The 10,937-nt window shown below is 41.1% G+C and overlaps 1 protein-coding gene across 1 annotated transcript; it reads left to right on the top strand.

The window, feature by feature from the left end:
- Positions 1-6,595: 6,595 nt before the first annotated feature.
- Positions 6,596-8,288, top strand: LOC140829615 (uncharacterized). The gene is made up of 2 exons (XM_073192928.1): positions 6,596-8,170; positions 8,256-8,288. The coding sequence occupies exons 1-2, from the start codon at positions 6,596-6,598 to the stop codon at positions 8,286-8,288; spliced, it is 1,608 nt and encodes a 535-aa protein (XP_073049029.1).
- Positions 8,289-10,937: the final 2,649 nt, after the last annotated feature.

Here is a 10,937-nt window from a genome sequence, read left to right as displayed (position 1 = left end):
CTGATCCAGATGATTCGGTTCCCTGGGATCTTTGGAAACCCTTCTGTGGACACATTCTGGCAAAATGTCCCTGTTGTTTGCAGAAGTGGCAGCTACCAAGTACTCCTTGGCACTGTTCAGTGGAATGTCTCCCTCCACAATTTCCACAGTAAGCCCCGGTATAACTCTGTTGGGGACCACTAGAACTAGAGGAACTGCCGCCAGACTTCTTAAACTGCTTTCCTCTAGCCTTCAGAAATTCTTTCTTTCCACCACTACTATCACTCTCGAATCTGGGAAGTGGTTGCGGTGGTCTCCATTCTTGAGGAACAAATGCAGCTCCTCTCTGCCTTATCAGGCCCGCCTCAGCGCCCTTTGCTCTATTCATGGCATCAGCAAAGTTATTGGGTCGCCCTGTGTTCACTAATGTAAAAATATCAGGGTTCAGACCATTGATGAACTGGTCAGCAGTAGCTTCTTCGCTGTCCTCCACATGTGGAGCAAATTTCAGTAAAGAGGAGAACTTAGATACATACTCCTCTATGTTCATCTGTCCCTGCTTTAGATTGGCAAACTCTGCCCCCTTGTCTTTTCTGTACGATACGGGAAAGAATCGTTGATAAAATTCAGTTCTAAACATATTCCAGGTGATCGTCGTACCTCTATGCTCGAAGGCTCTCTCTCTCGTAATCCACCAGTCCTTAGCAACATCGTGCAACTGGTGTCCAATTAATTTCACTCTCTTCTCATCTGTATACTCCAAGGAGTCAAAAAGCATTTCTATATCCCGAAGCCAACTCTCGCATTCTACAGCATTCTCTGTTCCTTTCAAAGTCGGCGGATGAAATGACTGAAATCGTTTCAGTAACGTTTCCATTGGAGTAGGAGTGACATCCATTGGAGGATTCGATGTACTACCCTGTTCTGGAATTCGTCTAGGAGGCATATATGAAACTCAAGAGGATTAGTGACCCAATCCAACACATCTGTTTCAATTCAGTCTCTCTCCCGATCATCTTACTGCTGATCGAGAATCAGTTCAGATTCGTTCCCAATAACACATATTACAAAATCAAATCAGATAAGTCAAGTAACATGTATTATATAAAGCAGTAAAGAATGCTAGCAATCATAAGCAAGGAAAGAAACACATTCTACCCCGCTCACTATCTTCTATCTCAGTCTCAAGAATCTACAGTTCTGGTAACCTACAGCTCTGATACCACCTGTTGTGGGGACCCGGACGCTAATCAAGTTCTTAATCATCATTGGGACTAATTAATCAATTATAAAACAGGGTCTAAAATTTTTTTCTTTTAAAATACAAAGCGGAAACGTAATGTAATTTACTCAAATTACATATTAAACATGAATATACATCTCAGTATAAAAGTACAAGTCCTGTACAACATACATTTATTCAACTAGGGTTTAACAGCTAATATCAAGTGTCTAACCCTATCTCTAAATCAAGCCACGCTATCTGTCTTCTCTCATCCTCTTCTTGACCCTGAACCTGTCCCACCTGTTGTCATGCACACATACAAACAAGACAACAGCCGGATAACTCCGGTGAGATATAAATATCCCAGTATAAACAATGTAAACGTGCAATCATATAAAAACATATATAAAAGCATATAAGCAATAATCATAACATGTATCAAATCAGAACATGAAGCAATATCAAGAATAACTCTTATTCTAAACATGTACCATCATCAGGAACATAATCAACATCAAATAATATAAATCAATATCAAGCAATGAATCACACTCAGACTCAAACTCAACTCAAACAACGCGTCGTCTCAGACTCGACTCAACTCTAACCTAGGGATCCCGATGTCTGGGCGAAACAGCCACAGAATTGATGACTCAGTCAAGATTTAAGCGAATCAGCCAAGAGCTAGGCGAAACAGCCGATAGCTAGACGACTCAGTCAATAAATAAGAGAAACAGCCGATAGCTAGGCGAAACAGCCGATAGCTAGATGAATCAGTCGGTGACTAGGCGAATCAGCCAATGACTAAACGAATCAGCAGTCAACACATGCAATAGCTATGAATCAATAAACTACACACATCAATCTCAACAATTACAAAAATCAATGTAATAAACTAAGTATGTGATTTAGGGAGACTCGAGTCAAACCACACTCGAGTTGTGCAATCCCAACTCAACATTAATTTATACCTTTCTTTCTGATACTCTGACTCTGTCGAAGTCTCGAACCTCAAGCCTGTCAATACTCAATCTGACATGACAATATCGAGGGTATGGTATCAATACACCAACCAAACAATACTGGATATAATCAGAATTCTACCAAATTCTGTTTCAACAACATAACGTCATAATTTCAATATATCCAGTACTACCATATCAGTCAGATATGAATCCCAACATCTCATAATCAATAACAACTCAATTCTGATATCATATCAACTTCGAAAATCATAACAATTTCATACGGTATCTATTCTTCAGTCTGGTTTCGATTATACGATGTCTAACATGTCAAGAACATCATATATGAATCCTATTCAATTCTGACAATAGCATAATTTCAAAGCATGTCAAAACGTAGCAAAACTTACATCCAGTTGTAGCCTACGTTGCTAGGAACACAGTACTGCAGTCGGATTCGAAATCGGATAGACGGATTTCTCACAAAAGGCGTAAGGATTTTTCACTCTTTTCCCAGAAACCCTTTCTCGATTTCTTTCCGTCTGAATTCTTAAAAATTGAATTGCATGTATATATATATATATATATCTCGCGCATGCAACAAGGCAAGTGGCACATCCTTCATGCGACACGCCTCGCGCTCGGGCGGTAAGAAATTCCCGCCCGGGCGCTCGCTCGGCGCTCGGGCGGTAAAAATCTGCCGCCCGGGCGCGGAGCGCTCTGCCTCCCTGCATTACCCGACGGCGCTCGGGCGGTCAAAAACTACCGCCCGGGCGCCAAGCTTTCTGCCCGAAACATCTTTGATTTAACATTGGCGCTCGGGCGGTCTCTTTCTACCGCTCGGGCGCCACCGGTTCTGCCCAAACATTACATAACTCATATGTTTTAACCAATTTGGTTCCGGAGTGGTCTAACTATACTCATATTCGTTCATCATCAATAAATCATCTCAGATTACGTTAATCAGATTCTTGGGCATTACATCAAAACTGGAGCAACAAAAACAACTCTTCAGCCAACTCCGTCACAGTTGTTTTCTGCAGATGTCTCCAATAATCACGGCAACACGTGTATTCAACACTCTTCGATCAACAGCAACCTTATAGATTGTTTTCTCTAAAGTTGATGGCGTGCAAAAGTACAAGAGTATGTATGTATTTCTATGTAAATCACCACCCTCTGCATGAGATGAATCCTTTTATTTATAGCCCTAAAATTTATCAACAAGAAAACCTACACAATATAAAAAGTAAGAGTTTTATTAGAAACAAACTCTTTTTAAACAAAGATACCACATCACAAAAATCTTAGCATAATTATTATATTATCTAGAAAGACAAAACCATAATTAAATATTGAAAATCATATCAACAAAGAAAAATTAATCTTATATAAAAATAAAATTAATACAAAAATTATATTTCTCTTCCGTCTCCTTATATTGTAATACAACATATCAAGAAATTTAGATAAATAATTAAATATAGTTGTTACTCCAAATATAACATAGACTTACCATAAGAAATAATATATGTGAGAACTGAAAATTCTCAATGATGTATTTAAATAAAATGGTAAGGAAATTGTAGGATTTGATTCTTTGTATAAAATAACAATGATAAGATATGCACTTTGGGAATCAATTGTTGGATATAGTTTTGCCAAGTCTATAATAACATTTCAAGGCAAGCATATTTTCGAATTAGGTAGGAAATATTGCAAGATTGAGATATCCTACAAGAATCTAAAGGATTAAAGCATGAGATGGTGATCAAATTTCGAAATATTATGATATCCTATGCCTAATGGGTGTGATGCTTGGATACAAGGAAGCTTTCAAGGTAATTAGAAGCAAATCAACTAGATTGCTCAAAAATCATCCCATCCATTGCACCCAGATTTTCGAGCCATTCAAGGAGAAAAGAATCAAGGATTAAATCTCTCAATTTAGGTGGATGAATTTTCGGATTTGGCAAGGGAGATTGGAGTCAAAATTGTGAGATTTTGCATGAATTTTGGTATGATTTTAGTATCAAGTTTAGACCAATTCCCCCTCACCTATAAATAGGCCAACACCCTTAGCCATTCCGTACACCCAATTCTCGAAAATCCTTGCTGAAACTCTCGAAAATCCAGCAGCCACCCTCACCGAAATACTGCTCGAAAATAGTCCCAAAGTCGTCTGAGAATCGAACCGAAGCGCTGCCCGGACAAGGAGCAAGGAGCGATCTATATTCCCGAAGCAAGCAACCTACGTTTTTAGCATCCAATATACTGTAAGTGGGCTTATTTTTAAACTTTAAAACTTCGGATTTGTATATGCATATTTTCGGTTTTTACAAGAAAAACAAATAGTCGGGTACAATCTTCCTTCTACTTCTTTCTTGTATTGTCATACGATTTTAAATGCACTGTGAGGAGTCGACTGTATACGGGTGAGAATCCCAACCACGACGTACCCTTACGCGGTGGGGGACATAACCGCTATACGGCCTCGCCCCCTTAGAGGAGTAAAAATTAGGGACTGACGTCAGTAAACCGTAGAAAGTAGATGAGTCACAGTGCCGGGTCAATATTATGCATGTTTACGAAGTACGTATGGAACTCATGTTTTATGTTCGAAACTTATGCATGTTGTATTTATTGTTCTCGATATTTCCCCGACTTGCTGAGTATTCCCCAAATACTCACCCCCCTTACGACCCTCCCCAGATAAAAACGAGGAACATGTTGAAGAAGAAGAATCCGAGCAGTTTTGGGGATGGTGAACATTCAAGAACTTGGATTAGTTTAAGTTATTTTATTTCAGTGTTTACGTTTCCGCATTTAAAACTCTGTCGTCTTATTTATTTCGGTGATTGTAAAGACAATTGTTACATTTTGAGATTATGATATATAAACTGGTTCGGTTTAAACTGTACTACGAAAGGCTTGTTGTTTTCAATTGTGTGATTGTCAACGACGCCGGTGTCCATCCCGAGTTTCGGGGCGTGACATTTAAGTGGTATCAGAGCCGCCAGGTTCATAGTCCGGTTGGGAAAGATCGATTTTCAAAAAAAAAAAAGCGAAAAATTTTCAGTGGAATTTTAACTCGAGGCCGATGCTATCCCCTCCGAAACGGCCCAACGATCAAGGATCACCACCCTAAAGTCGTGAGCACCACCCTGGAATCGCAAAAATCTTCCGTTTAGGCCCCCGAAACGTCGTTTTTGCCGTTTTAGGAAAGTTTTGTAACCCTTATAACTTTTTGTAGGAAACTCCGAATTCGATTCCGTCAATTGTCCCGGAATCCTCTCGACATATGCTTCGAGCCCATATGTCGAATTCCAAACTTTCCATTTTTGGAAAAAATTATATATTTATTTAAATTTCGAAAATTTCATATATATTGCATATTCTCACTTGTTATATACTGTCTATTTCGGATTCTGAGCATTTCCATTTTTGATTTCAGGAAATGGCTCCATCTACTCCCATGCGACCCCGTACTCGTGTCCAAGCTGCCCTTCGTTTGAAGGAGCTTTCCCTTCACTATCAGTCCCGTCAGATTCGACGACTTAGAGCCCGATTGAGTGAGAGGAGGAGTGAGGTCGAAACCTTAACCGCTGAGAAAGAAGAGATTCAAGTCCGCCTTAATCAGTCTATCTATCAAGGTGAACTAGGTAGGGGAGATAACATGGACCTACGGGACGTCATAGAGCAGTGCAAATATCAAAATGGAAAGTTGCGAGAGGATGTGGAGCGCTATCGCAAAGAATTGGAGGAAGAAAAAACAGCTGAATACCAGGAGCAAAAAGAGACTAGAAAATTTGAGTGAGGCTATAAGCTGCATTGCCAAGGTGAACTACCAGCTGACTCAACATGGTGAAGCACTGAAGAACAAGATCAAGGAGAACAAGAAGGGGTACGAACTGCGCCACCAGTGTACCGTAGATCTATTGGACAAGGCAGAGGCAGACGTTCAGGAGTGGAAGGCGCAGGTGGCCCAGCTCAATGCAGAGAATGCTCAGCTTACTACAGAGAATGCCCAACTCACCCACATGGTGGAGATACTGCAAGAGGAAGAGCCGGAGGAGGAGCCGGAAGAAGAAGCACCTGTTGAGATAGATGAGCCTATAGCTGCCATAGGAGATGGAGAGATAGACGATTAGAGTTCTTAGTTACCTTTCCTTATTACTATGAGTTTATCCTTCCATTGTTGCTATTTTATTTTCAGTCAGCATGACTTATTTCCATTCAGTACGCTTTGTTCATTCAGTTGTTTCTTTAAATTCGAAAATTAATAAAATATGATTATTATTTATCTCAGTCGTGCATCTATATTCAAGTTATGTTTATTTATTTACTCAGTTGTTCCAGCATAACTTATCTATTAAATCTTGTCGATATATTCAACAAATTCTTAGAAGCGTTTAACTTGTAGGAAATGGCCGGTAGACCACCAAGACAGAACCGCAACCCCCGTTATGCTAACAACAACAACACGAATGAAGAAGGCAACGGGCCTCCACCTCAGTTCAACCTCAATCAAGTGGACCTAATGGCTATAGCCATGATCGTGGCAACGACACTTCAGGGGTTAGTGAACCCCAATGCTAATCAACAGCCCCCACCTCCGCCACAGCATGGGATCAAGTTTCACTATGAGTCACTACGCAAAAACAGGTGTCCAACTTTCAGTGGCGCAGCTGATCCTGAAGTTAGCCAGAGTTGGCTAAAGAGTGTGGAAACTCAGTTGAGACTGTTGGAAGTCCCGGATGCACTAAAAGTGGACGTGATAGTGCCCTTCTTGGAAGACAAGGCAGCTAAATGGTGGGAAGCAGTCTCGCCAGCTATGACTGTCGCTGGACCAATCACATGGCGAGTCTTCCGGAAAACATTTCTGAAACAGTACTACCCGACAGAAGTCAGACTACAGAAGCTAAGTGAATTTGAAAATTTCATTCAGGCTTCAGACATGTCAGTGGTGGAATACACCTCTCAGTTCAATGCCCTCGGATCTTATGCTCCAGCAATCATGGCAGACAAAGTTCTGAAATTGCACCGCTTTAAGAAAGGATTGAACAGCAGGATCCAATCAGCTCTAGCGGTCTACCAACCTGCCAACTTTTCAGATTTGATGGGTGCGGCTATCCGAGCCGAGGCTGATATTCGTCGAAGAGAAAGGGAAAACAGGAACAAGCGACCCCTTAACAGCCAGCCTTCTCAAGGGAGACCAGTGTTCAAGAGGCCCAATCAGTCGGGTGGACCTCCCTCAGGGAAATTCCCCGCCAATAACTACCAAGGACTCAAGCCATGCTCAACATGTGGCTTCAAGCACTCTGGGGAATGCCGAAGGGCAAGCGGTGTATGTTTTGGATGTGGGAAAGCGGGGCACCGAATTGCAGAATGTCCTACCGCTGCCAACCGACCAGCAGGGCCAAACAGAGGAACCGGGCCAAACAGAGGAACCGGGCCAAATACTGGAGCAGGCCCTAGTAAACCAAAGGAGGACAAAACCAATGCTAGGATCTTTGCCATGAATCAGGAAGAGGCTGACGACGCAACTGAAGTAGTGTCAGGTACCGTTCTAATTCAATCAGTACCTGCCTATGCATTATTTGACTGTGGTGCTACCCATTCCTTTATGTCTAAGAGATTTGCTAAGAAGTTAGGACGTAGGCCGAATAAGCTAACTGAACCTTTCCGAATAGCAACACCTACGAGTAGAGCTATTGAAACTGAGGAGATTTACAGAGAGTGCGAAATCCGTATCAATAATCAGACTTTTAGCGCCGACTTGATACAGTTGATCATGGTCGATTTCGACATCATCTTAGAGATGGATTGGTTAGCAAGAAACAATGCAGTAGTAGATTGTAAGGGAAAGGAAGTCAAACTCCGAACCCCAAATCAGGAAGAAGTCGTGTTTCACGGTAAATCCAAGGGACGAAAATCACTATTGTCCGCATCTCAAGCTTGGAAAGCCATGAAATCCGGAGAAGACATCTACCTAGCAATGGTCAGTGAGGCAAAAGAAGATGTGAAGGCCCTAAAACCGCTTGCTTTGAAAATTTGCGGAAAATTAAAAATTTTCTTTTTAAAAGAACTTAAATGGCCTTACTCATAAAACCAACTGATGAATCAAGTTCAATGTTTAAAATAAAAGCAGCGGAATGAAATAATTGTTTGTCCACAATAACAATTTAAAAAAATGTCCAATGACTGATAAAAATTTGTTTGCGGAATAAAATAGCAACTGCTGCACTGAGGTCCTCGGGTGCCACTACTGCCGACCCAAGCTAGCTCACTGGTCCCCGCCCTCGGCCCTGACCTCATCAGTACCTACAACAATCAAGTCTAGTGAGCCTAAAGATTCAGCATGCATATATCGCAGGTAACGAATAAAATCTGAAGTAAAATATGCATGGGGCAAAATATCATGTCGTGAGGCATACTGAAAATGATCTGTAATCATGCTGAAAATAAACTGATCTGAGCAATTATAATACGTGCATAACTTAACTGATAATCATAGTAAAAATATTTGCTCCTTGGAGCCTGTACTGAAATAACTGGTAAAATTTTCTGTTGAGATTATGTTTTACGCCTGTGGCCACTGCACTAAGCTGAACTGATCGGTAACTGACTACCGGGGAGCCTGGAACTGAGCTGGCGGTCACTGAAGACCCGATGGTACCATCCTGAACTGATCGGTCACTGGCGACCGGGTGGTACCAACCTGAACTGAGCGGTCACTGGCGACCGTATAAATAATGCTCCCACATAGTGAATGAACCACAAGCCATATCGCATAAATCTCAAAAATAATCATTTTCTATTTAATGCACGTAATATAATTAAATCGCATACTGAAATATCTTGTATTAAAATCATGTACTTGCTATATTTAAAAAATACCTATATGACTTGATTGAAGAGTGAAAGAAGATATAAACATGCCTTGGTTTTTTTTGACAGAAAACAAACGAAATAACGATGCGGCGCGGCGGAGACGGAGTGCTCTTCACTTTCTTACTTTTTCTCTCTTAATTCTTTTAAATCAAGCATGCACCATAATTATTATAATAGAGAAAAAAATCGTAAACGTGATGCATGAACATTTAAAAATATCATGATTTGTGCTCAGGGCGCTGCTAGGACCAAAATCTTACCCTAGGTCCAAAATGACCATTTTGCCCCTGGAAACCCAAAAATTATCGTTTCAACCCTAGACCTCTAAAATTGACCCGAAGCTTACCAAACTCCTTAAAATATCCCAAAATATTTTTAAAAGTATTCCTAGACGTAATTTCGAGCACATTTCATAACTTAACCGAATTGTTTTAAAACCTAGACCGGGGTCCCGATTTTAACCCGAATCGAACCAAAAAAATTTAACTAAAATTTTCCCATCTTTTTTTTTACCATAATTTACAAACATTATAATACTCCTAAACCAATGTCATTAGGCCCCTAACTCACGGCCAAAATCCTAGAACAAGCCAAACTCTCGGCCCCCTCTTTGTAAAATCATCTTCCAACACATGGTTACAATTCTTAAAATCTTTCGGTCCCCTAACCCCTCCACATGTCTAACCTTTTAATCTCATTCTTAAGGCTTTAAGGACCTCCTAAACCAAGCCCAACCCACGCGAGATGTTGCTGTAAAATCATACGCATAACCCGAGCAACTATTGCATTTCTTCCCTATCGAGCAACACCTCCAAGATCTGAACTTCTCCCTCGTCCAAGTGCCCGTGGTCCACTCCTAGTATCCTACTGGTCCTACTCAACCCGTGATACTGACCCCATGCAGCCCGAACGGCGTACAACCGAGAGGGAGCAAACCTGCGGCCACTCTCCAACTAACCCAGCCTCTCGGTTCTCCTTGCAGGCCGAGACCAGCCGCTCCCAGCCATCTCCCAGACCTTCCACAGACCCAAGAGGGACAGCTTCAAGGCTTGGGTCAAGCCATGCACGGCCGGCTCACCCTCACGACTCGATCTAACCCGTACGACCCTCAAACACTACTACTCGATCGGATCTGCTCACCAACACCTAAGCCTCATAAGACACAGTCTAGACAGTTCCTTACCAACCGAAAGTGGCAGTCCCTTGCATCAAAACTAAAAAAAACGTGAGCACAAAACATGGGGTGGCATGAATATGTGAAAACCGAACACAAAAGTCAAGAAAAGGACTGGATCGAAACTCTTTTGCATGCGCCAGCACATTCAGCAGTATATAAACGTGTGTGATGAGAAACAATGAATACCTCGCGTGCCTGTGAATAAATCTTGGACAAATGATTGAGAGCCAACACCCGAAGGAGGAAACTCTTTGCTTGGAGGAGAAAATGGTTTCACCGACACCTAGCAGCAGCCATTCACGAGGATGGATTGTGAGTGGAGGAGGTGTCGGCTAGATGCTTTAGGTTTAGGTTAAAAATGATTTAGGTGCTTAATTATATAATAAATTAGTAGTTAATTGGCCCTAAATTTGATTAATCAAAAACTTAAAAGAGTTTTAGCCCGACGAGCTTAAAAATAGGCCCATTAAATTCAAACACAGTCTCGAAAAATATTTCGAGTTGGAAAGATTTTGAAAATAATAGCCGAACCATTAAAAAGTCCCCCGATTCGATAAAATTATCGTACCGCTAAAAATTAAAATCTGCGGGTAGAAATATCCAAAATTCCCATTTTTCAAAAATACACTTAAAAATGCTTTAAATTAATTTATAAAAATTAATCGTGAAATAAAAATAATTTTCCTGAAAATTCCCC

Source organism: Primulina eburnea, chromosome 4 (assembly GCF_022965805.1).
Source record: "Primulina eburnea isolate SZY01 chromosome 4, ASM2296580v1, whole genome shotgun sequence".
NCBI classification, from domain to species: Eukaryota; Viridiplantae; Streptophyta; class Magnoliopsida; order Lamiales; family Gesneriaceae; genus Primulina; species Primulina eburnea.
Note: the sequence above shows the minus strand (reverse complement) of the source record. Positions and strands in the feature narration are given on the sequence as shown.